This window comes from Pogona vitticeps, chromosome 4, assembly GCF_051106095.1.
Source record: "Pogona vitticeps strain Pit_001003342236 chromosome 4, PviZW2.1, whole genome shotgun sequence".
Classification (NCBI taxonomy): Eukaryota; Metazoa; Chordata; class Lepidosauria; order Squamata; family Agamidae; genus Pogona; species Pogona vitticeps.
The window spans coordinates 35,967,250-35,993,845 of NC_135786.1; the positions used below are offsets into that span (position 1 = coordinate 35,967,250).

General features: G+C 41.0%; 1 protein-coding gene across 5 annotated transcripts in view; it reads right to left on the reverse strand.

Annotated features, from left to right (window-relative positions):
• Positions 1-934: 934 nt before the first annotated feature.
• The window catches only part of PHF20 (PHD finger protein 20), a 61,448-nt gene continuing 35,786 nt past the window's right edge, over positions 935-26,596 (reverse strand). For 4 of the 5 annotated variants that reach the window (XM_020782426.3, XM_072997046.2, XM_078393268.1 and 1 more), the window contains 10 exons: positions 23,957-24,124; positions 23,406-23,681; positions 21,826-21,924; positions 20,819-20,983; positions 19,304-19,479; positions 12,152-12,287; positions 8,850-9,045; positions 7,196-7,595; positions 6,594-6,765; positions 935-2,762 (listed from right to left, as the gene is read on the reverse strand). In XM_020782426.3, the coding sequence (XP_020638085.3) occupies positions 2,620-2,762; positions 6,594-6,765; positions 7,196-7,595; positions 8,850-9,045; positions 12,152-12,287; positions 19,304-19,479; positions 20,819-20,983; positions 21,826-21,924; positions 23,406-23,681; positions 23,957-24,124 (1,931 nt within the window). In that variant the 3' untranslated portion in view covers positions 935-2,619. The remainder of the gene's footprint in view (positions 2,763-6,593; positions 6,766-7,195; positions 7,596-8,849; positions 9,046-12,151; positions 12,288-19,303; positions 19,480-20,818; positions 20,984-21,825; positions 21,925-23,405; positions 23,682-23,956; positions 24,125-26,596) is intronic. The other variant, XM_020782427.3, reaches the window with a different exon arrangement.

Genomic DNA, 26,596 nt, shown 5'->3' on the forward strand with positions numbered 1-26,596 from the left:
CTTTTCTTCCCTCCCCCTCCTTGCACTTATGACATCAGTCCCTCTCTTTTGCTGGCACAGATAAGGCACAAACCTGCCAGGATGTTGTCACCAGATTCACAGGTATCTGAAGAAATTTCACCATTAGAGTTTTCAGTTTCCCTCAGCTGAGATGTCAGACAATGAAAAAAAACCCTGCATCCAAATGGCTGCCAGTGGAGACTAAAAGGAGGACATGGTCAATCTATCACTGAACTTGCTTAAGAACTGGGGGCTTCTGAAGTTTCTTTGAGCCTTTGGTGGATTCAGTAGCCTTGCTTGAAGATCTCTACACAGGAGATCCCCATATGCCCAGTAACAAGAAAGGAGGAGGAAAATAATAACAAGAACAGTCTAGGAGACTTCTCTTTTTTTGTTCGTAAGGTAGGCAGAGGAAGAGAATAAGAAGTATAGCAAACCCAAAAAAAGGCAGACTCGACAGTGAGGAAGGGAACCTTCTTGAGCAAGGCAGGTGAAAGAAACCAAAAAGAACCTAAATGGGATAGATGTTATAAAGCTCTTCAAAGTTCAGTTCCTTGTCTTTCCTGGATGCTGATGGGATTAATTCATTTCTGGAAGACCTCCTTTCTGGAGAGCAAGAAGTGGAGTGATCCTTGCTATTAAATTGGTTGTTTGAATTCTCGTTCTGCTCTACAGAAAAGCAGAGGTCTATGTTCTTAGAATTAAAAATGTTGAACACAAAGTATTTGCTGTCTTAAGGAAACCAGCAATATGCTGAATGAATGTTAGAAAAGCATTCAAGGTTTTATATTAATTTGTTTACACCTGGAAGATGAAAAGTTGGTGTTGTTTGGGTAGTGTGGGCGGCATATAAATTAAATAATTAATTAAATAAATAAATAAATATCAAAACTCCCACAAGGCAGCTATGTTACTCTGAAGCAATCAGGTGTAATTTAATGATCACATAAACTTTATTCCAGCAAAATAAATTTATCTGCTGTAGAGATGTTACACTCATAACCAGTAAGTGTCAATAAACTGGAGACAAATTATTCCCTGAAATTAGTCTTGGCATAAAAACCTTCATTTCAATTTGGAACAGTATAACAATTCTTTCTGAAAGCGAACACCTGGTCAAAATGTTAACCGTAGTCATCATTACTTCTATGACACACATTGGTTAACTGAAAATTACATAATTTTGCAGCATATAAACATTATATTCATAATTATTAATTTGTACACTTAACAGGTCTTCATTTCACAAATGTGCTTTAATTTGAAACTTTGGTGGTGTCAAAAACAGAACTCTGATATCAAGGTAATAAAAAATCAACATTCAGAACACCCTCAATGCAAAAATAGCCCACTCCTTTCCCCTCAAAAAAGTTGCCTTTGTTCCACATGTCTAATAAAAAGGAAAAATAAGGAAAAATAATTATGGAAAAACAATCTGTGGACATATTCTTTAAACATATCAAATACTTAACAATATACAGGTACTGTATAATGCAGTTTCAATGTTCAGCATTCTCACTTCGATCTCACAAATAACACAAGGAAATTAAAAATAAATGTACAAAAAGGGATTTTGAAAACATACTGTTTAATATAATGTCCCATTGCTTTTTGGAACAGTACCTCATGCATAGATCTTGAGGCTTTTCATTTACACAAATATAAAACAAACTGATTCCCAAAACCACACATTTACAAGTCTCTACAATGAGGAAGTTTATAATATTCAAAAAGACTACAATTCAAACTATAACCGGAATGGCAATATTAACAGCAGGTAGAAACCTACATTGTGTCTATCGTAGACCATGGCTAAATCTGAACTTGTAGTACACATTTATCTCTGACTGTTCTGCACCCTGCCATAAGGATGTCTCATCAGCACTACATCATGGGAGGCACAGCATGGTCAGACTTAGAAATTCAAGAATGCACAGAAGTACAACATAAATGGGTTTCCCAGTACCATAAAAGTCATGCTACAATGACATGATAAATATGGAAAACAGTCATTTACTAGGAAAAGAAGTGCAACCCAGTTCTGGCCTTCTACAATATCTACTTAAAATAGTAGATACGTTTCAGGTCATTATCTGCAAACCTCTTGTAACAGTTTAATAAAATTAGACATTCATACTTGCTAGGCTTGAAATAATATCCTCTATAGATTAAATACTGTGGTTATGCATAAACCATTAGAATAAAGTGTGACTGTACCTTGTGCACTAGTCACTTAAATAAACTCAGCAGAATGTAGTTTACAGCCTTGGTCAACTAATCATTTTGGCTCTTTGAACTCTGTTCTCCAGTGGCACAATTTTGTCAGTGTATAAGTAAGCAACAAACATTAATGTTAATTCAACAACTTGATGCAAGGAGTGAAAAATCTATTGCAATCTGCTCCTAGCCTTTGAAGACAAGAACAAATCCCTTTTTTAATGTTAAAAATGCCTAGCAAAAGCCAAATGAACAAAAGGGGCTTCTCGTTACTTTTCTGAAGAGCTACCCTTGTCCCTAAGTAATTCCCTGATGTCAGTTCTGCATCACATGCAAAAAGCATGCTATTCCACTTAAACAGAGTGATCAAATGCTCCATCCATCATGTAGAAATTTCCAGTATCATGTTGAACAGCAAAGTGCTATTTGTTGTACTTTGCCCAAGTCTGTGAGTAGCTGTTTTATGCAATGTTTCAGTTGGGGGAGTCTAGCAAGTGGTTCTGGTGGTTCCAGTTCTCCAGTATAATCCAACCAGCTCTCCAAAACTAGAGGGGGGGAAAGAACATGAATGTTCACAAGCATACATCCATTACAAATTATTAAATGTCAGTAGATTAATACATATTTAGTAGGATTGTGCTGTTAGCATCATTTACTCTTTCCTCTAAGGCTCCTTTTATTTTTTATTTTTTTCAGAAATCTTTTTCAAGGGCATTCTAATAAAATATGTAAATAATGAAGAAGCATAAACAGCTTTATAATACACAAATATCCATATTGTTTCACACTTTTTCCTGTACCAAAGGATTGTGAGGCAGCCCAAGAAATGTTGATATTTTAAAGGGGATTAAAGCAACTGCAGAGCAGATAAGTTAACTCCACGTAAACTAGCAGTAAAATTAACCATATGACGAACAGATCTTGCCAAGGAAAAAAGGGATGTTCTGTCTCACTAACCGTTTTTGGAGTATCCTCAAGAGAGATGTAGACATTATATATGGACTCAAAAAAAAAACTTTGGCAGAGGCCCTTAAGAAAGATTTCTGAGTAAATTTAAGAGTTATGTAATAACTCTTAAGATCAGCAACTGGTAAAGGGATAAAAAGCAGAAGATTGCACAAATAATCAATTTTCCCCCATGTGAGGAATTTCAAGGCACTTAACTGTGATAATGAGATGGTCCTGGCATAAAGAAATCTGGTCTGGCAAATCAAACAACAGCTAAGTGTTTCTTTTTCTTTTTTGAAGAGGGGGAGGAACAACAGATATTAATAGACAGAAAAGGATATAACTAACAGATAGTGAAGGAGATAAGAAAGATGGAAGGTCAAGAACATAGAGGAAGCTGACAACAAGCAAATCTGGTCTAAGGCAGAGAAACATAAAAGGGCTGGTTTGGTTATACACATCATAAAACTTTGTAATGTGGCCCTATCTTGGGTGGTGGTGCATGTAACCCAATTTATGTGGATTTCAACCAGAATCCAATGACTGGCATTAATGCAAAAAGAAGGAAATTAAGCCTGTGCCATTCAGAATACTTCATTCTGGGAGTTCAACCTGCCAGATCCACATCTAAACTGTGCTCAGCTGGAGAAAGGCTGGGCTGAAAGGCTTCATGGCTATACAGTGGTGCCTCGCTTAGTGACGTTAATCCGTGCAGGAAAAAATGTTGCTAAGCGATTTCATCACTAAACGGAATTAAAAAGCCCATAGAAACGCATTAAAACGCCATTAATGCGTTCCTATGGGCTTCAAAACTAACCTTAAGCGAAAATCCTCCACAGGGGCGGCCATTTTCAGTGCCTCTAAAGCGAGGACACACAGCGGGCGGCCATTTTGTTTACCTGGTGGCCATTTTGAAACCGCCGATCAGCTGGCCGAAAATGCGGGCTTTGGGATGATCGCTTCCCCGTGATCATCGCAAAGTGAATTTTCCCCATAGGGACCATTGCTAAGCGAGCACTTTTGTGATCGCTTAAACTCTTGTCGCTAAGCGATTCTGTCACTCAATGGAGTGATCGCTAAGCGAGGCACCACTGTACTCCAGCACAATGCCTGTTAGCAAAGGAAGTTGCTCCAGTACTTGCTGAGAGATTCCAGCAAGCAAAAGAACACAAGGGTTTTGTATTCTTTCACATTTCCCTCTTCTATTAACCCTTTCTCTCTCAAATTGTCTGGCAAAGTTTTCATCTGCTATCAGCTTGTCGAATAGTGTTGCAAGGGCTGCTGTCAGCAGTCAATTAGGATTTCGGGGTGTGTGTGTGTATCCCTGAATTTTGAATCTGTAAAATGGCCTGAATTAGTTGGAACCCATCAGGAACACTCTTTCTTTGCTCTGTGAGCTTGCAAACTCCTGGCATCCTGCATCTTGTGCTACTTGCCTGTCTTGGATTGTCTTGTTTTCTTTTTTAGGGGTGCTGGGAGAGGAAATTTCCCTCAATTTATTTAGATTATTTCTGCTGCTGCTGCTGTCTGTGCCAATGTGATGCTTTAGGATTATTATTTTCGACCTCCATTCCTGCTGATATCTTTGGGGATTTTTTTCTCCACCCTTCACCCTTTCTTTTTCTTGGATTATTTTTCCTGCCTCCCTATGCCTGGGATTCAAAGACAGAAGAAGGCATCATGTGATAGTGGGAAGCAAAACTCCCCATATTCTAGTTGTTTTGGTTGGCAGTTGGGCTTTGATTATATTTTCTTTTTGCTTCCTTACATTTCTTGGTTTTGGGCAGAAGGGGCTTTGTGTGCGCGCTTTGTTTTGTTATTTTTCCTCTATGTGTGAGGAGTGTGTTTTCCCTGTTTGATTGAATTTTAAAAGTTATTTGGTTACTTTACTGTATTTTTATTTCATGAAAGGTGCATATTACGGTGGATTTTTCGGAGATTGTTTGGTCTGGTGATGCTGGTTTGCTTTAGGAGTAGACTGATTCTGTTTTCTTGTTTCCTTTTTAAGTGTTTATGGTTCCTTAAACAGATTTTCTGAAGTCATATTAGAAAACACAAATGGGAAAAAAATTGAAATGGAATGATGTGAAAGAGGCAATCCCTTTCATGTTAAATGAAAGACTGGTGCATGAAAAACTGACAAAATAAAGAGGTACTCCAAAAGAAACAAAAATGAAAGCTTTTACTCATAAGCAGCAGTACATCAAAAGTCACAGATGGCATGTTCATTATGGAAGACCTGAATACTAGAAAAGGTGATGTCAAATATGGCTTCATGGGGGAACTTTATTTTTACATAGCTGTTGAGGGCCAAGGCCTGTTAGATTTGATTCATTTGGATTCTACTGAATATACACTTGAAACCAATCAGGGAAATGGCACTAAATCTCTGAGATGTGTTAAGCATGCTTCAATAAATGAATTTAAGGGAGAAGCTATTCTGATATTCTCAGAAGGCAGAGGGAACATTTAACAGTAATTACTGTTCTCAGCTTCTCCATGTATTCATTTTATTTATATCCTGCTCTTCTCCCAGAAGAGGGACTCAAGGCACCTTACAAAACTTTTTAAAAGACCAATACAGTTAAAATACAACACAATATTAAAAAGTGTTTAAACATATTTCATATTAAAACAATAGCTGGCAATTTAAAAATCCCTTTTAAAACATTACAAGTACAATATACCCCTCACCATTAAACTTTTTCCTTGGCAATGAATTACTTGTTTAAAGTCTGCCTGAACAAAATGGTCTTTGCCTTCTGAAAAAATGATAGCAAGAAAAGGGCCAGTATAGCTAGTTTTGGAAGAAGCTTTACAAGTTTACAGTCTTGGAGCAGCCACAGCAAAAAAAGACTCTTCTTGTGATCTCCACCAGGCATGCTTGTGAAGGTTGCAAGACCAAAGGGAAGGACTGCACAGTAGTTCTTGAAATCCAGGAAAATTCATATAGGAATACAGGGTCCTCAGATAGTCAGGACCCAAGTTGTTTGGGGCTTTATAGGTCATAGCTGGCACTGAATTGTGCCTGGTAGCAGACTGCTAGCTGGTACAGTCATAACTTTCTGAAAACTTTTCAAAGACAGCACCACATGAAGTTCATTACAGAAATCAAAGCAAGATGTAACAATTCATGTGTCACTGTGGCCAGATCAGATATCTCCAGGAATGGAGACAGGTGGTGCACCAGTTTTAATTAGGCAAATACACTCCTAGCCATCATCAAGATGTAGATATCTAGTCTCAAAAGATGAATCCTGAGGCACACCCAAGCTGCAAACCTAATTGTGGTTTATTTGGGGGGGGGTGTTACTTGATTTGTCTTTTAAGGTTATAAACACAATATATTCCTCACCATTAAAACCTTTTCCTTAATATAAAGATTTCTATAGAGGTCTTACAAGAAGCAAAGAAAATAAGCTACTTACCATCCAACTCCTTCTCAATTAAATCCATCCTATGTGTAACTTCATCTTGCAGGGACTCAACGTGGGCTAAAAGGTTAAGCTGCCACTGCAGCTGAGAATTCACAACTCCCTCCTTGTCTTTTTCCAGTAGTTTCACTTCAATATCTTCCTCTGCTGTAACTTTTTCTCTTACCTGCCGAAATATGCAAGTTAACAATTCTTTCAGGGAACAAACTGGACTATTTATTTAATATTAAAGGGAAAAAAGGGTTTATTATGCAACTGGTTACATGCAACTCCCAATATTATCCAATGAAAAGGCAAGATAGGCCACAGATAACATTAGCAATTTCTTATGTAATTTTAAAATGCAATTACAACACAAAGCACAGAACAAAATACTCTTTCAGAAAAGCACATTAATTATTCAACTGCCCTAGCAATCACTCTTCATCTTTTTGTTAAACTGACATATATTTATATACAGCCTAAAACTATATGGTGGACTAGCCAATGAGCTGTTGCATCCTAAAATCTTTATTGTGCACACATTCCTACTTTCCAGTTGTATTTGAGGAACCTCTCTTAACTACCAAAAGCCAAAAAGTTACAGTAACACGTACCTTAGAATAGTTATGTTTTGATTCATTCTCCAGCTTGCATATTTCTCTATCCAGTTCCCATCCTAATCTCTCCACTATAGTATCATCTCCATTCTCTCCTATCCTATTGACACCGTCATCTATGTCCGAATTTCTGGTTTCCACAACAAGTCTCTGTTCTATGGCAGGATAGTAAGCTCGAGGTTTTTGGTAACAGTGTTCACTAGTAATATATGATTCCTCTATAGAAGGAATAGTAGAAGGTTTCTCACTGGTTCCATTAAAAGTTCTATAACTTGTAGTTTCCTCTTTGCAACAATTTTCTTCAACATGAATTAGTCGTGCAACATGTGATTTCTCTTCTACTTCAAAATGCTTCCAAGGCTGACACCAGAGTTTCAAGTCAGGATGTTCTTTGCTTCTAATGAAGAGGTACATGAGTGTAAGTTACAATCAAATATTTTATTAAAGTTTTTCTAAACAATTTTTCTCCATTTAAAAAGATTAAATATTATACAAATCAAATAGAACTTTTTGTTATCTAAAAAGTAGATTTCAATGAAATCAGGATAATATTACCCCATGATGACCTGGTATTAATAATCCATACTTCATCATGCCAATAAACACAAAGTAATGTAGCTAGGAAAAACATGAACAGAAAATGGCTAATACCAATAAGATATGAGCCACAAATTCCAAACTGATAGCTGAGGAAGAGCTTGAAACCAACTTGCATACTGCAGATATCTCCATCTAAGAAGTGAAACTGTCCTCAACATCATCAGCCATGTCAACGTGGGACACTGATAACACAATGTAAGTTTGGAATTACCCAGAAGAACTTGATGTACAACCTTGAAGATGATGATTTATCACTGAAAGCTCACTACTTGTTTTTTGTTTTATATTCTTAATGATTGATTAAAGGCATCACCTGCTCCTGCATTTGTAATGTTTCCACAATCATGTGGCCTTTTCTTGATTTTAGCTAATACCAGTAAGTTGTCTAAGCTTAATATCCTTGCGTAGGCTGTGATAGATAGACTGGCAGGCAGGCAGGCAGGGGCAACACATACGTAGAGACAGGAGCATGCAAATTTCACATAGAAACCATTTGATATCTAACTCCTACATCATACTGGCCTGCACATAAATAACAGCCTTTTGCACATTTCAATCAGTCTATAGCAGCTACATTCAAATATAAACTGGTCTCAGCCTCAAGTCCCAGGCTCCTATAGTCCTCCCCCCATGCCAACCTGATTCAGTGAGATTAGAAATGTCAACTTCTGTTTTATATTAAATACAATGTATGTTTTGTCTAGAACCTAAAGTGGGACTAATGTAACTATGTTTATCTGAAACAAGTCAACTCCATAAACTATGGCTTGAAGAAGGCTTACTGTAGATAAGCAAAGCTGACAAACCAGTTTGCTGTAGTACAGATGGCATTGTATAGTATGTAAAGTGGAAGGAAAAACTTCTGAATGCTGGCAAAGGGAAGGAATAATGCTGAATTATGTTTTGATTTTATCTCTGTACCTGACCAATGTACATTTGAGTCTCTATAACACCATACTGTACACAGTGGAAATCTCCAATTAGAACTGCATTTTTGTCTCCAAAATCTATCAAGTATAATTTAAACAAGGATATTAAAAATACTGCTTACTGCAAAATGCTCATCTTCAGCTGAAGCCCATGAAGTACATCTATCACTTTTTGCACATCGCCAAGAAGCTGGTGTGTAGCTACTATTTTCTTAGCATTCTGGTGGGAATAATTTTCTCCCAAAAATGTTAAGCCATGCATGTGACCACTGCATAGCCAGTCCTTCTCATACCAGTACTTCAAACTGGATCGTTTACCTAAAGCAAAGAGCAATGAAGGAGCAAATGACATTTATTTGTGTGTTTTTTAAAATTTATTCATACCCATCTTTCTCCAAGAACAGGTACCCCAGGCAGCCCACAGCTTAATTAAAAAACAAGTACAAATAAATATGCAGTGAAATATACCAGAAAGAGCACAATTAAACAAATTATTTTAAAGCAAAACTGAGTTAAAACAGTGTAAAAGCACCTCAAATAGAAAAATAAGAATTATTAAAGAAAAAAAGAAAAATGCAGCACACTTATTAAAAGCCTGTGTTTAGTAGGCAGAAAGTTGCCTGAAGAGAAGAGTCTTTGCCTGCTGGCAGGACAGGATCAGCCTAGCCTCATAAAGTAGTTCCATAGCCTGACAGTAGTTAATCAAGAAAGCTTTATCTTATGTCCTCAGCACACTCTTAAACTTTGCATAACAATTTGTAAGTCATGACTAGCATTCTGAATTGTGCCCAGAAATAATTTCATAGCCAGTGAAGTTGTAGCAATGATAACACACTTTCTGTAAGTAGCCCTAGTCAACCATCTGCAGAATTTTGCACTAGCTTAATATTCCTCAAAAACAGCTACATAAATATCATGCCAGAGTAATCCAAATGTGTTATAACTCAGGCATGTGTCACTCTGGCCATTCCATTTGTTTCATTACCATTGACTCTCCAGCAAACAAGGGGCTAGTTTGGCTTCAGGGTCACTTAGGAGCAATCCTGTCCATTGTCCTGGTCATTTGATCATTTCACAGATCAACCAGTGCTTTGACAAGATAATCAGCCAAAGCAACAAGAAACTCTGCATAAACCCAAAAGGAACCATCTGAGTGGAGGACCTCCATAATTGGTCTTCCACTTTGCAGGTGCTCTGAGTTCAACTATGTCTAAACCCAACCTGGTGTGTGACAATGGAACTACAGCACAGAGATCCTCCACATCCAGATTACGGTACAGTGGGGTCTTGACTTACAAACTTAATCCGTATTGGAAGGCAGTTTGTAAGTCAAAAAGTTCTTAGGTCGAATCTGCACTTCCCATAGAAATGCATTGAAAACCATTTAATCTGTATCTGCTCTTTTCCGTCCATAGAAACTAATGGGAAGCTGCTATTCCTCCTTCTGCCACTAGAGGGGGATATTTTTTCTTTTTTTCCCCCTTAGGTACAGGAAACGAGAAGGAAGGCAGGGAACAGTTTGCAAAGCACTTTAGAAATCTTTTTTTTTCAATGAAGCCAATTTTAAATCATGTTTTAAATTTAAAGCATGTTGTGCTAATTTTTGCAGCACAAAGACACACAGGCAGGCTTTTTAGGTGCTGAGCAAGCCTCCCCAAGCCTCTTCCAAGCCAGCCGATCAGCTGATAGGCGGGGAGAGGAGGGTGCAGGAGCGGGGGGGGGAGCACAAAATGGCTGCCAGGCTCCCTTCTGGTGTGGGCTTTTAGCTGTTTCCTGCTCTTTTCCCTGCTCTTTGGGGGCTACCAAAGCCTGGCAAGTGACTTTCTTTTATTTATTTTTAAGTTTCTGACCCTTTCCCCCCTCCAGAAGCCTCTAAGGGGAGGGAGGGGGGACTTTTTTCCCCTGTTCATAACTCGAGGGAAGTTCGTATGTCGAGTCCTTATTTCCCCTATAGGGCGGGTTCGTAAGTTGAATTGTTCGCAAGTATGGTCGTTCGTAAGTCGAGACCCCACTGTACTCTAAGCACTGAAAAGATGTGCCCTACGCACTACATGAGTGGGATCAGATATCTCTTGTGTCAGAGACGGTAACAAGTCCTGCATTGCTCCTGATTATGTGGCCTCAGCATGGATGCTAAAGTTCCCCAGTACAACAAATAAAGGGGACTGCAGCATCATCCTACAGAGTATATTGACTGTTGTACAGTCTACTCAGATTCTGATCAGCACACTGAACAGAATCCCTGTTGTTGGTGTTGAAGAGGGCAGAGCTGGGAAACTGACTCTTCCAACTTGATACAGCCAGTTCTCTGTAACTCAAGACAGGTCAGCATGCTTGTTCAACACCAGGTCTTAGAAAGCTACAGCCTTCCCCTTTAATGACCTGGAATTTAGCAGCATTAACCAAGAGGAACCATCACAAAAATTATCCAGTCTATTTGATTTGGGGACCACCAACACTCAAGCTTCTCCCATTTCTGCAGTTGTGAAAGTCTCAACCTTCCTTATCTCCCTCTGCCTTCAGTAGTTCTAATGGTTAGTCAATGTTCCCCATTAACACCCTCTTTCCACCAGCAGGAAGTGACAGCATCAAGAGCAGCTTGTGGACATAAGTGAATCTGACAAATAAACAATAACATCCTTCTTCTCTCTCTGTTTGGCCTTGTAGTTCTCTCAAACAGGCAACTCCACCTCAGCAGTAGGCCCACCTATGTCCCTCCTCCCAATTCAGAAGAAAATCAGAGGAGCCAGATGGAGATGGCTAGTTGCTAGCAACACTGGAAGCCCACTCCTGTGAGGAAGAGGAGCAAGACTTTCTGTAAATGGAAGTCCTTACAGAAGAACAGACAGCAAAGACTGGCAGGAAAGCAACAGGCAACGTTCATACAGCCTCTTCCCTGGCTAGTGCTAAATTATTAGCGTTAAATTATTAGCAATAATTTGCTGCTGCAACTTAGTAATTTCACCTATGCACACATACATCACCAATAGGAGTTTGGTCAACATGTGTTAGCTACAGCTACTGTTTCCTTGCTATGAATACAGGAAAAAATCAACAGCTAGTTCTGGGCCTTCTGGTTTTATTTGCCTGTGCTGCCTTCATTATCAAATAGAGAGCAAAACAGATGCAACAACCATTAATTATTTGAGAAAATGCATGAAGAATCTAGCAGAAGATATTACGATTTAAAAATTATCCGTTTAATCTCTGCATGCTGTTAGTGAAACAGCAGAAAATATATTCATCAAACCACTGGAAACCAACAGTTGTCCACCAAAGAATATTAAGTAAGTAAGAAAGGAAACACAGTTCCATGTCAATTTGAACGCACTGCTGTGCATATGGGCAAATGTAAAAGATACAAAGAAATAACAACAAAATTATGTTCTTTCAAAAAAGGAAAAATAATATAATTACTACATACTATTGGAAGACTCTGCAACCTTAGAAATCTTTGTACCTGGAGGATCTTGACAAATATAGCAGGTATATTTCTCAGGTACATTCTCTTCTAATAAACCCATACAGACTCCATGCTGCCAACAGAGACATTCTTCACACTGTTGTAATCCAAAGACAATTGGGTTAACAAGATAAAACATATTACAAATTAATTTTAATATTTTCAAAACCTACAACTTCAGAAGGTGGCTGATAACTTATACCTATTTATTTATTATGTAAACTGTATGTTATGTTACCACTATATGTTACTTTTCCAGTTTAAGAACATCTAATATTGTAATTGCCTGTCTAGCCTTGGGCAAACTTCAAAGGAGCCCACATAAGAAGAGAAAGGCAAACCACTTCTGAGTATTTCATATCTAGAAAGCCCTGACTTTCTGAGTATTAAACACTTAATTCCCACCTTGTCATGACATTTATGATATTATATAGAGTACAGCAATGTCTGACCCTACTTCCAGTGAATCTCAAAATTCCTACCTATTTCTACCATCCACCTAGTCCTCCATCTATCTCTTTCTCATCTTCACATATCTCGACTGCCATTATGGAGACATTAGAAGGCTCTTTTACTGTCTCAATAACTATCGTGTTTCCCCCAAAATAGGACAGATTCTTATATTAATTTTTGCTCCAAAAACACGTTAGTGCTTATTTTCAGGGGATGTTTTATTTTTTTCATTTACGGCAATCTACATTTATCCAAATACAATCCTGTCATCTTCTTCTGGTTGCTGCACAATGGTGGAGGGCAGGGTTTCACTTAACTGTGGCTTATTTTTGGGGTAGGGCTTATATTACGAGCATCTTGAAAAATCATACTAGGACTTATTTTCAGATTAGATCTTATTTTTGGGGAAACAGGATAGAAGGGCCTGTCATGTAGCTGAAGCTGGATTTACTGGGAAATGTCACTTCCCCAAGACTACAAATAAGATTTGGAGTTTCAGGTCTGCATCAGGCAGCAGTGGGGAATCTACTATTTCTACCATTACTGGAGCATGAGGCCAGGAAAAACATAGGTGATATGAAGAGAAAATGTTCTCTCTTTTACAACTCAATCTGTAATCCTAAAAGAACTTCCAATGCTGTAACACTCATTTTGTTGTAACTAAGTTGAAACTGTTTCAATGACATTATGACCGGAATTCAAATGCTGACTGAAATCCTGTCCTTCCCTATAAAAGTACAGCGTTGGGCTACAAATGAACCATTTTGTAGAAAAGATTTTATGAATGGAAAAGAGAGGTTACCTACCTGTAACTCTGGTTCTTCGAGTGGTACTCTGTGAATTCACACTAATGGGTTAATTCTGCGCCTGCAGAGATCTCCAGAATATTCTAGAGCTTTATGCTAATCTACGGAGGACAGCCGCCTTCCCATCCACGAGGTACGCCTGCCCTCCAAAGTACCTCAGTTCTATAGATAGTCTGCCAGTGCATAGCTAACACAGGAGTGACGGACAGAGGGGAGAACGGGTGGGAATTCACAGAGTACCACTCAAAGAACCAGAGTTACAGGTAGGTCACCTCTTTCTTCTTCGTGGTCTCTGTGAATGCACACTAATGGGTGACTAACCAGCTTGCCTTAGAGGTGGAGGGACATCACAACATGATTGAAGACAGCACAGCCCATCCAAAAGAGGCATCAGCTTTGGCCCTCAGGTCCAGTCTGTAGTGGGCAGCAAATATGGATGGCGTGGACCACGTAGCACCTCTGCAAATGTCCAGGAGGGAGACTCCGTGAAGGAAAGCTGCAGATGTGGCAGTGGATCTATTAGAGTGAGCCTTAATCCCGTCAGGTAAAGGTCGTTTAGCAATTTGGAATGCAAGTCTAATAGTGGAAACCAGCCACCTGGAGATTGTCTGTGAAGACATATGGAAGCCCCTATGAGGGGGGTGTGGCGATACAAAGAGTACCTTAGATTTTCGGAAGGAGGCCGTTCTGGAGAGGTAGAAGGATAGGGCTTTCTTTACGTCCAGTGAATGTAATGAACGTTCAAGGTCCGTTGTAGGGGACGGGAAGAGCGTAGGGAGAATAATAGGCTGTGACAGATGGAAAGTTGACACTACCTTAGGCAGGAAGGAATGAAACATCTAGGAATAAGGTAACTATATCTGGGTTGGAATTGGAGAAGAGGGTCAGTTCTCAAGGCCGCAAGTTCCGAAGTTCTATGCGTGGAGGTGATAGTGATGAGAAACAGCGTCTTTAGTGAGATAAGGTATTCAGACGTAGTTGCACGTGGTTCAAAAGGAGGGTGGGAGAGGTAGTGTAGTACCAGAGAAAGGGACCATTGTGGAGGCAGTGAAGGAGCAGGAGGGCACATGTTGGCGACAGCTTGTAAGAAGTTTCGGGTAACGGAAGAGCATGGAAGCATCCGAGTTTTGCAGGTGGTGAGCTATGATTGCAGATAGGTAGACTTCCAGTGTTGAAAGAGACAGGTGATTACGAAAAAGGTAGGATAGAAATTGTAGAACGGTTTCTAGATTGGCTGGATAGATTGGTAAATTGAATTGATTAGCAAACCTTGTGAAGCTAGACCATTTGTAGGAGTATAGTTTAGTTGTGGACAGCTTACGTCCATGAGCCAAGATTTCATTCACTTGAGACGAGATTCTCCAGGCTGTGAGATTGAGAGTTCATATGTCTGGGTGGTGAGTTTGGCCATGATGCTGTGAGAGTAGGTGTGGGACTGGAGGCAGTCGGAGGTAGTCGCTGCTCAGTGTTTTGAGGAGTGTGAACTATGGCTGCCTTGGACACCATGGGGAGATGAGGAACACACTGGCGTGATCTAGTCTGATCTTGGATATGATGTGAAAGAGAAGTGGGAAGGGAGGGAACATGTAAATGAAGTCCGTGGACCAATCTCCCATTAGAGCATCTCCCATGGATCTGCATTCGATTCCGCCTCTGGAATAGAATATGTCGCATTTGGTATTGCTGGGGGTTGCAAACATGTTGATGTCGGGAGTTCCCCAACAGTTTCAAAGGTTAAGGTATATCGTATGGTTTAGTGACCAATTTTGCATTTGGCTTTGCAGGAGGCTGAGGCCATCAGTCATCGTGTTGTTGGGAAAGATATGACGTTTCAGACACAATTCCCGTATCTGAACTAGTGGGAGGGAGTGGGTGCCTCCCTATTTGTTTAGGTAAAACAGAGTTGTTGTGTTGTCTGTTGTGATTTGTACAATGTTGCCAGTCACAAGTGGCTTGAAGGCCTTTGAAAATAGTGAGGAGCTCTAGGTTTTTTATGTGGAGCATTTGTTCCTTGTGTGACCACCTGTCGTGGATTTGTAGTCGGTTGCAGTGTGCACCCCATCCGGTAGTGCTTGTGTCTGTCACAATTTGTATCATGAGTTGTAAACGGGAGAAGGAACGACCCATGAGCAGGTTGGATGGTTTGTCTCACCAGTGAAGTTGGGAAGAGAGTTCTGGCATTGCCCTTAGAAGTTTGGATTGGTTGTCTGTCATGGGATTGAAGAGGGTAAGAAACCAAGATTGGAGGGAGCGAAGTTTTAGTCTGGCGTGAAGAATCGCAGGCCCAAGAGACGTTGAGCAGTGTGAGCCGTGACAAGAGCATGTGGAAGGAATTGGTTTATTAAGGTGTGGAGTTGTTTCTTGAGGAAGAAAGACTCTTGCCCGTGTGGAATCTAATTCAGCGCCAATGTAGGTAATACGCTGGGTAGGCGTGAGAATAGACTTTTGTTCATTGACCCTTAGACCCAGATCCGCCAGAAATGAGAGAGTACTGTGAATATCCTTTAGAGCTTCTGTGCGAGATGGAGCAACCACAAGCCATCCATCTATGTATGGAAAGACTGTAACTCTCAGGGTACGCAGATGGGCCACCACAGGGGCGATGCACTTTGTAAATACTCTTGGTGCCGTAGAGACGCCGAAGAGAAGGGCTTTGAATTGGAAGGTGTGCCGTCCTACGGCGAATCGGAGATATTTGCGATGCCGTTGACGTATGTTAATATGGAAATACGCATCACTGAAATCTATGATGGCGAACTAATCGCCTTCTTGAAGTATGGGCAATATTCGTTCTAACGTGACTATCCAAAAACGTCTAGAAATGTTGTAATAATTGAGATCCCACAGATCAAGGATCGGTCTTAATCCCCCGTCCTTTTTCAGAATGGTGAAGTGGCGAGAGAAGAAACCGGGATTGTCTTCCATGATGGTGATAGGTGATATGGCAGCTTTTGAGACGAGGGACCGGATCTCTTGTTGAAGGACATCTGATGGTGACATTATGATGAGATTGTGAGGTGGTAAATCTGCAGATTCTATGGTGTAGCCAATGGCAATGATAGTAAATACCCAATTGTCTGATGTGATGGAAGTCCAGACTGGGAGATGTGGTGATAACCTGGTGGTAGGTGTAGGAGGAAGGTAGGCATGACGGATCTGGGTCAGAGCGAAGTCAAAGGCCCTGTTTCTGTTTCATCTCAGGGCAACGGAATGACTATTTTGGTCTTTGTCGCTGAATTGTATTCTTTTGTTGGAAATTAGTTGAATGTTTATTTCTATCATAGTAAGCCTGTGGTTGGTGGTATTGGTAAGGGCGGCACCATTGTGGTCGGTATGGCCTGTATTGTTGTTTCGTGTTATATGATTGCACTGGTTTTTTAAAAATTTTTCAGGTTTTCCAGTATATCGTCAGTCTTGTCGTCAAAGAGGCCGGAGCCATTGAAGGTTAAGTCTTCAATCCTCATTCTAACATCTTCTGGTATTTGTGCAGATTTCAACCAGGCGTAACTGCGGAGGGCTAGTGCCACTACTAGTTGTCTAGATGAGGCATCAATGATGTGCCTGACCGTTATTCTTTCTTGGCGAGCGAGAGTCATGGCTTCCTGGTGGAATGCTAGTCCTCGCGTCTTGTATTCATCCGAGGTTGACTGAAGGGATGGGAGGGCCTTGGACCATAAAAGGCGATGGTACGCTCCCATTGCTGCAATATAATTAGCACCGCGAAGGTTGAAAGAAGCAAGGAAATAAATCCGCCGGGACTGTTGGTTATTGATGTCCTCATACATTTTGGAGGAAGTTGTTTAACATCTAGGTCAAGTGACTTGGCTACACATACGATGAGCTGCGAGTATGAGAAGAAATCATCCGATGGGGATGGTGGATCATTACGATTACTGTCGGAATCAGGCACTGGAAGGTTAGGGATGGACTCCTGGTCTGGTACAGAAAGTGAAGAGCATGATGAGGTAGAGCGCAAAGAAGGAGCAGGTGAAGCTGGGCCACAGAAAGGAGGTGGCGAAGCTTGCACGGTATACAGAGATTTAGAAAGGGATAGTACCAGAACAGTAGGAGTTTGATGGGTTTGCGATGGTTGATGTTGGCCTGGTACCGGGATTTGCTTCTGATGCCCCCTGGTAGATTGTTTGGTACCGGGGGCTAGAGGTGAGGACCAGAATAGGTTGTGGTTGATTGTACTGACTTTTGAGGTAACGGTACCGAGGTACGAGGCTTTTTTGGTACCGTGGTATGGGACCTTGGGACGTCTGTGTACTGCCTCTTTCTGGATGTTCGGGATGGTACCGAGTCGACCCCTGATGAGGACCGGGATTGGTAGGCATCTCGGTACCCATGTTTGTACCATGAATATGAAGATGAGGATGAGGTGTCCGTATCATAGTAATAGCGGCATCAATATTGACAATCTTGGTAGTAGTCAAGTTTGGAAGGATGGTACCGATGTATCTGAAATTGGGAACATTTCTAGATTGGGCCGTAATACTCTTTGGGTTGGTAGAGTTTGACCCTCCTTGAATGCTTGTGCCTTCGGGATGGTTCCCGGGATGGAATGGACCCAGTTGGTGTCGTGGGTCTATCCAAGTTGGTACCGTGAGAGGCATGTCGCTCTTTGCCTCTTCCGTATAAGAGGGCGTTGCAGTACCGTAGAGGCTGAGTCTGACTCGCTCACAGACATGGAGTGATGGGTCGAAGGTGGACTCAAATGAAGACATTAGTATTATAGTCAAATCCACCTCAACCGGTGAGACCAGGAGCTGAGCCAATATAGGAGATTCAAGCTGTGCGGAAGGAATCAGGAGCACGTCTTCCGATGAATCGATACGGATCCTGGACTGATCCTGTATTGGGAGGTCCAGTACAGGAGTAGGTCAGACCTGACAAGATGATTTTTTCTTCTTTTTCTGTTTGGCAGAGTCAGAAGGGGGGGAGTGACGGTGGTGCTGAAGACGGTTTGATAGATGGAAGTGCCTTAGATTTGTGTTTCGGTCTAAGAGAGGCCTTAGAAGGGGTAGGAGAAGCAGCAGGCAAGGCTGAAGAGTGTGAAGAAGGCTCAGTAACTGGAGGGGTGTCAATGGTTGGAGGCTGGAGAAATTTTTCCCAAAGAAAGGACCTCATGCGTTGCTCTCTTGGTTTTAAAGCCTGTTTTGTAATTTTTTTGCAAAACTGGCAGGAGGAAGTCTGGTGCGTTTCTCCCAAGCAGAAGAGGCAGTATTTGTGACCGTCTGAGAGAGATTTTATTGAAGCATTTAGCGCACTTCTTGAAGGGGGGAGGGGTTTCTTTGCCATAAATGGCAGGAAGGAGAAACCTGGGGAGGGGAACAGGGAGGGGGGTGGTATAGAAAATAGTCTCTTACTGTAGCAATACGAGAAATAGCGGAAAAAAACTGTTCTTTTTACAAGGATCGCGATGGCAAAGAGGAGCAGCTCGAAGAGGAGACCTCATACAGCGGCGGTAAAGAACTGAGGTACTTTGGAGGGCGGGCGGACCTTGTGGATGGGAGGGAAGCGGTCCTACGTAGATTAGCATAAAGCTCTAGAATATTCCAGAGATCTCTGCGCAGGCACAGAATTAACCCATTAGTGTGCATTTACAGAGACCACGAAGAAGAACAGAATGTGGGTGGGAAGTTTTAGAAGAATATTGTCAATCTGAAATGTGCAAAACAGGTTCAATACGTTAAGGCATTAGTAAGAAAGGGCACTGAAAACTTAAAACACATCAGCCTAATTTAGTGCAGATTGGCTATTCAGAAGAGAGTTGTAACAGAGTTAAAGTAACAGATTCCTATCTGGATTATTTCTGTATTTTCATTTACATCGTTATACAGACATAATCTACCTGAATCATAAAGTCATTTTCTTCCTCCACTTCACAAATGCATCGAACAATTTCAAAGTCATTATCATCATCTACAAGATCCTCATCAGGATTAGTTGTTACATCAATGTCCCGACTGCAGTCATCATCGCTCCAAAGCAAACTATCTGCAGATGATTCGCTCAAGGTATCATCCTCTGTGTGCAAATAATTCAAACAAATAAGATCTGAGTAATCTGAAAAAGCTGCCGAAGATGGAAGGCATTCTAAATTACTATAAACTGAGAAATAACAAATGACAATATTTTTACCCATGGCAATTTATAGTTTATGTTCCTATTACCAGACTGAAATGCTGTATTGAAAGTACTTCCATTACCAAATACATGTGAAATACAGTATACAGCCAAGATGAAGACAAACCACATTCGTTTCAATTTGAGAGCTGAACATAAAAATCACAGCCATTTTGTGTGTAGGGGTACTCTCTTGACTGGATGAAGGGCCAAAATATACAGTAAAGTAAAACAGAACCGCATTGGAATCAAAATCAAAATCTTGAATAAGCATTTCCCATAGGAATGCATTGAAAACCATTTAATCCGTTCCAGCTGTTTTTGGTTCTTAAATTGAGGGGCGGTTCGCAAATCGATTCATTAGTTCCCATACGAACTAATGCAAAGCTGCTTAATCTGCTCCTACCACTAGGGCAGATTTTTTTCTTTCCCCCCCTTTTTTTGGTTCGTAAATCGCTTTTGCGTTCGCAAGTATGGTCTATAGTTTCCTATGAGAATGGGTTCGTAACCCGAAACATTCACAACTAGGGCTGTTCGTAAGTCAAGGGCCCACTGTACGTCTATGTTAGGCCTTGAAGCATTCCACTGTAGGACTTTTCCTCACATAAGTCTTATTTAGATGTTTGTCTGTCATGTGGAACTCCCAGCATGGAGGACTCTGAGATTTGTAATTAAAAAAAAGAAAAGTAGATCCCTAACCAGTGCTTAGTACTAACTAATCTAAACCACCAATAGACACCAAAGACGAGCAACAGAATAATTTGCTTTATTCAAATAGTTCTCAGTTGTCTGAAACAGTACTTCAAATCTTGTTCCATAAATTATGCCTTTGTTAGGGGTGATGATGTCACTGGCAGGGGAGATTTTTAAAAATTAAAGTTCTTGCTTCTGTGCAACAGCTTATCCAACCCACACGTACATCTCATTCTATGCAAGTCATGCCAGTTCCAGGATAGAAGTAGATTACTTAAGTTATCGAAAATTTCCCCAATGGTAATGTCATCTGATAATTAAAGAGTTCCTTCTTCCATTCCAGGGCTCACACTGCTTGCATGCAATGTGGTAAATTACACAGAAGTCAGACGAGCAGTGGGACAGAAGCAGAAATGCTTTAATTACAGTGATATCATCCTTAAATGGAACTGAATTTTGGCCAGGAAGACTTTGCAATAACTTTAAATTCCTCTGAAGCTTTTAAGTTAAGGAGCAATTTCAGATTACAAACTGAAATGAACCTTACCATTTACTTTTGATTTATGTTTACGGTGTCCTGAATCAGAGCTATGTAGTTGAGTACTCAAGTGGGCACAAGAGCGGTTTGTGGAATTGTATCTTGTTGTAATGACAGATCTTGGTGGAGAAAGGTCTTGGGAAAAGTCAATGTTTTCTTCACTCCCCGATTGTTCTGAAATATTGGATTTATTACATGAATGAATGCAACCAAAAAAAGGATACAGACAAAATTCTTCCATAAAGGAATCAGGATTATGGGATAAGCCCAAATTCAGTCCCAACTACGGAGACTCACGTAACTCAGAAGAACTTACATAATTAAGTAACAAGTGGTATTCATTTCAGTGGGTCAACCCCAACTTAGACTAAGCCTTATGACTCTAGAAAACCTTCATAGCTATACTACTAATGAACAGATGGTGACTAGTATGGGTAAGTAGTAAGCTTGTAATACTTCCATCTATGAGTCTGCACTATAGCCAGATCTATTTGTCCAGGACACTGTGAATGCTATATTCTCTGCCCTCTAGGAGGCAAGTCCTTCCCTTCAAACAAAGACTTGACCAACAGCTGCAGTAAGAGACACTAAGTGTTCTCCTCTAGAACCCACATTGTCTGTTGCTGCAACAGGCATAGACTTCACTGTTTAACAATCAAGTGCATAAGTATTCCTCTTTTCCAGACTCCATCTTAACAGCGGCTGAAATCCTGTATGTATAAGGCTCCATAGGGTGTAGAACTTACAAAAACAGTATTTCAGACATTATGTTTTATGTTAAATAACAAGCACTTAAAGCAAAGCAAAGCATGCTGCTTATATACCACCCCATAGCGCTTCAAGCACTCTTTGGGCGGTTTACAATTTAATTATGCAGGCTACACATTGCCCCCCCCCAGCAAGCTGGGTACTCATTTTACCGACCTCGGAAAGATAGAAGGCTGAGTCAACCTTGAGCCGGCTACCTGGGATTTGAACCACAGCTCGTGAGGCACTTTCCCTTTTTAAAATATTACCTGATTTAGTTTTCTTCTTCTTCTTTTTCTTCTTCTTTGATTTTGATTTTACAATGTCTCTGGGCTTCTTCTCTTTATTCTTCTCCTTTTCTTTAGTAGCTTCAGAAAAACCAGTTTACTTTAAGTCAGTCACAACTTAGAAAATGGGTTATAATATGCTCTGTATTTTAGGTATGGAATGTATGAACCAAACTACTTATTTCAGTCCTAACTTTTGGGATGTGGTGGCGCTGCGGGCTAAACCACAGAAGCCTGTGCTGCAGGGTCAGAAGACCAAGCAGTCGTAAGATCGAATCCACACAACGGAGTGAGCTCCCGTTGCTTTGTCCCAGCTCCCACCAACCTAGCGGTTCGAAAGCATGGAAATGCAAGTAGATAAATAGGGACCACCTCGGTGGGAAGGTAACAGCATTCCGTGTCTAAGTCGCACTGACCATGTGACCACGGAAGATTGTCTTCGGACAAAACGCTGGCTCTATGGCTTGGAAACGGGGATGAGCACCGCCCCCTAGAGTCGAACATGACTGGACAAAAATTGTCAAAGGGAACCTTTACCTTTAACTTTTGTCCAATTTTTCACATTTGTGCACTTGCACTTAAAAAGTTTGTGACTTTGTTGTATTATTTTAACTCCCATTTTCTGTATTTTATTTCATTCTGTCTGACCTCCACAATGAGAACCAGTGTACAGTGGGGTCTTGACTTGAGAACTTAATCCTTATTGGAAGGCGGTTCTCAAGTCAAAAAGTTCGCAGGTCAAATCTGCATTTCCCATAGGAATACATTGAAAACCATTTGATCCGTATCTGCCCTTTCCCTCCATAGAAACTAATGGGAAGCTGCTATTCTGCCTTCGACCACTAGAGGGGGATATTTTGTTTCTTTTTTTCTTAGGTCAAGAAAGGTTCAGGGAAGGCAGGGAAAATACAGTCCAGGCAGTACAGTACCAGGCAGTCCGAAGACTGTCTCCCAATCCACTCTCTAAACGCTGGGAGGAGTGAGGAAGGAGACAGGCACCCTTTTCACTGGGCAACAGTTAACTGAAAGTACAAATTTTGCACTTTCCCTGCCTCCCATGTGTTTTTTTCAGTTTTTTTTCCAGTTCGTAACTCAAATCTAAGTACGTAAGTCAAGTCAATATTTTCCTATGAGGGCGGTTCGTAAGTCAAAATGTTCATAACTCGGGCCGTTCGTAAGTCAAGACCCCACTGTACACATAAGTCTGTGGCTTTAGTACTGTGTTTCATGCATCTTAAGGTTAAGTCCATAAAAGTTTAAGTCACATAAAAATTGTTAGTCTTAAAGGTGCCACAATTCTTGTAATTTTTGGTGTAATAGACCAATATGGCTACTTTCTATTCTATTAGTTACATCCACAAGCATAATGCTAATAATTTTTGGAGGCATAGACATTATCTCTGGTATGCTGAATCATTTGTTATGCAACAAATAATGTCTATTCTGATTTCATAACTTGCTGAAATTTGCTACCAAAAGTTTTGCTTTCTATTTGACACTGGTGTAAAATGGCAATAGGATTTTGGCCATTATAAGTATCACAAAGAAAGCAAAATACTTACACAAGCAACCAGATGTGGTCCGCCTTCTGTTAGAACTTTCTTGATTGGCCTTCTCAGAAGCTAAGGAACCTCTTGTTTGTATATTTCTTGTTGGTGGACTCTGCTGTGGTTCTGGTGATTTTTCAATCCCATGGAAGTACTTCATATGATAATGTAGCAGTTTGGCTTTCCGAAATGATTTGGAACAGTCTAAGAACTTGCATTTAAACTTGGGTTCATGTTCAATTACAGCTTTTGAAGCAGTATAATCATTCAATTTCTTAGAAGCACTGGTTACTGTAAGGACATAACAATCATGCATGTCAAAAGTACTACAACCTATATAATATTTAAGAATATAAACTGGAGAATTAGGTAATGCTATTCTAGCTCCTTTCTGAGATGAGAAACATTACTTTTTAAAATTATAATTCCAACAATATACACTGGCCATGCTGAAAGGTTAATTTGTAAGTTGTAGTAAAAAACCAACCAACCCATGAGTCGTATCTCTATATTCCTGGCCCAAAGAGACCGGCCTACTCTATAAACACCAATAATATTTTCTGAACCTGAAACAGACGTCTGTGAAATCTCTTGCAATTCAGATGTAGAAGACTCAGTTACATTCTTTTCCTTTAAACTGGTGTCATCTACTAATGCCTGAGGTACTTCTTCTGAAGAGGGAGGTAACTCCTCATTGATCTTTTGGTCAGATTCAACACATGCCTCTGACAAACCTAAAAAACAAAAGGGTAGACAAACACTGGATACAATACACAAGCACACAATCTTCAAGTAACAAAGTCTAAAAAATGCAATTTCTAAATTCAGTTGTTACTTAAAGGTAAGTCAAATACAGGCTTGTTCTGTAAATAAAGAAGTGTATAGGTCTTGACCCGATTGATATCATTCCCACCTACTGCCACTTGTACAGATGCCCTGGATCCGTTTCAGTCGGGCTTCAGGCCGCACCACGGTACAGAGACGGCATTGGTCGCCCTGTATGATGACCTGTTGAGGGAGGCTGACGGGTAAAATGTCTCTGTTGGTCCTCCTCGACATCTCGGCGGCCTTTGATACCGTCGACCACGGTATCCTCCTGGGGAGGCTCTCTGAGTTGGGAATTGGTGGCTCAGCACTCGCCTGGCTCCGTTCCTTCTTGAGGGACCATCCCCAGAGAGTGCAGCTTGGGGAGAGTGTTTCAGCCCCATGAAGTCTCAATTGTGGGGTTCCACAGGGGTCGATTATCTCCCCAATGCTGTTTAACATCTATATGAGGCCTCTGGGAGGGGTCATCAGGGGGTGTGGGGCTTCGTGTCATCAATATGCCGATGACACCCAGCTCTACATCTCCTTTTCACCAACTGCAGGTGATGCCGTCCTGTCCTTACAGCGCTGCCTCGGGGCCGTACTGAAATGGATGCAGGAAAATGGGCTGAGGCTGAATCCGGAAAAGACGGAGGTTCTGAGGGTGGGTGGCCCCGTGGTTGGTGGCTTGGGTGACTCTCTCACATTTGGGGGGTCCGCAGCCTGGGCATACATCTGGACCCGACACTCACCATGGAAACGCAGGTGGCGCCGGTAGTCCGTAACGCCTTTCCCCACCTCTGGCGGATCGCCCGGCTGCGGCCCTATCTCGACACGGGGGCACTCACTACCTTGGTGCATGTGCTCATAATCTCAAGATTAAACCACTGTAATGCGCTTTACGTGGGGCTGCCTTTGAGGCTGATACGGAAACTTCAGGTGGTGCACAATGTGGCGGCCAGACTCCTCACTGGAGTGAGAAAATACCAGCGTATTTCTCCAACTCTGGCTGCATTGCATTGGCTGCCCATTCGTTTCCGTGTCAACTTCAAAGTCTTAATGCTTACTTACAAGGCCCTAAACGGTTTAGGACCTCGATATTTGGCGGAACGCCTGCTCCCACCAAGGTCTACCTGGATCACCCGTGCGAGTCAGGAGGTGAGGCTGAGGAGCCTGATGCTGAGAGAGGCCCGGAAGGAAAAGGCATGAAACCGGGCCTTCTCAGCAGTGGCTCCTCACCTCTGGAACAACCTCCCTTCAGAGATTTGTGCGGCCCCTATGCCGGGAATCTTTAAAACCCAATTAAAAGCATGGTTGTACATCCAGGCCTTCCCTCCAGTCAATACCTGATTTCTTTTTTATTCCTTCTTATTTTATTCTCACTCTATTTTATTGTAACTGTATCAAATTATTATGTAATGTTCTTGTGTTTTATTGTTTTATCCTATACTGGAAGCCACCTAGAGTGGTCGAGTAGACCAGATAGGCGGAGTATAAATCAAATAAATCAAATCAATCAATCAATCAATAAATAATGAGAAACGTTTTGGTACAAACCACAATTTTGGTCTTTTGGTAGTTTATTACAAGGTGATCTTCAGAGTACTATGCTATAAAAACCCACGGTATGCTATATGAGCCCTACTTTAGTAAAGGGAAAATTATTCTATCATCTGCATACAGTACAGCAGGGTTTGATGTATATCTAAGTTTCAGTGGGTGAAAATCAAGGTTTATTAAGGCTTGAGCCATAGAACTAAGGTTGAAAAATTAATAATAGGAGGGCTAGAATGCCTTCATTTCACACCTCTCCTGAAGGGATCCTTGTGAGATAAACAGCCCTGTGGGTTGACCTTAATTTGAGATAACTGTTTTTGCATAATGTATGGATGGGTGCAAGCAGTTTCTGATCTACAGAGGAAGCTTTAACTTTGGACTCCATAACTTATCCTGGGGGCTGCTGTCAAATGCGGATCTGAAGTCAACAAAAGCAGCATAAATTTATTTTATTTATTTGGCTTTTACCCCGTCCATCTAGATCCAAACAAATCTACTCTGGGCAGCTTACAGTCTGAACTATATAAAACAAGAATTAAAACAAAAAAAGAGAAGTAAGCAAACTCCAAGATGGGAAAATACAGGAAACTAAGTGATGGAAGGGGGAAAGGCCTGCCTGAAGAACCAAGTCTTCAGTTGGTTCTTTAAAACTTCCAGCAAGGGTGCCAGGCAAATCCCAGGGGGCAAGATGTTCCAGAGGTGAGGGGCCACTGCCAAGGCAGCCTGGTTTCTAGTTCTCTCCTTCCGGGCCTATCTCAGGGTCAAGCCCCTCAGTTGCCCAGCCTGGATAGATCAAGTGACACAGGTAGAGCTAAGTGGGAGCAGGTGCTCTGCCAGGTATCTAA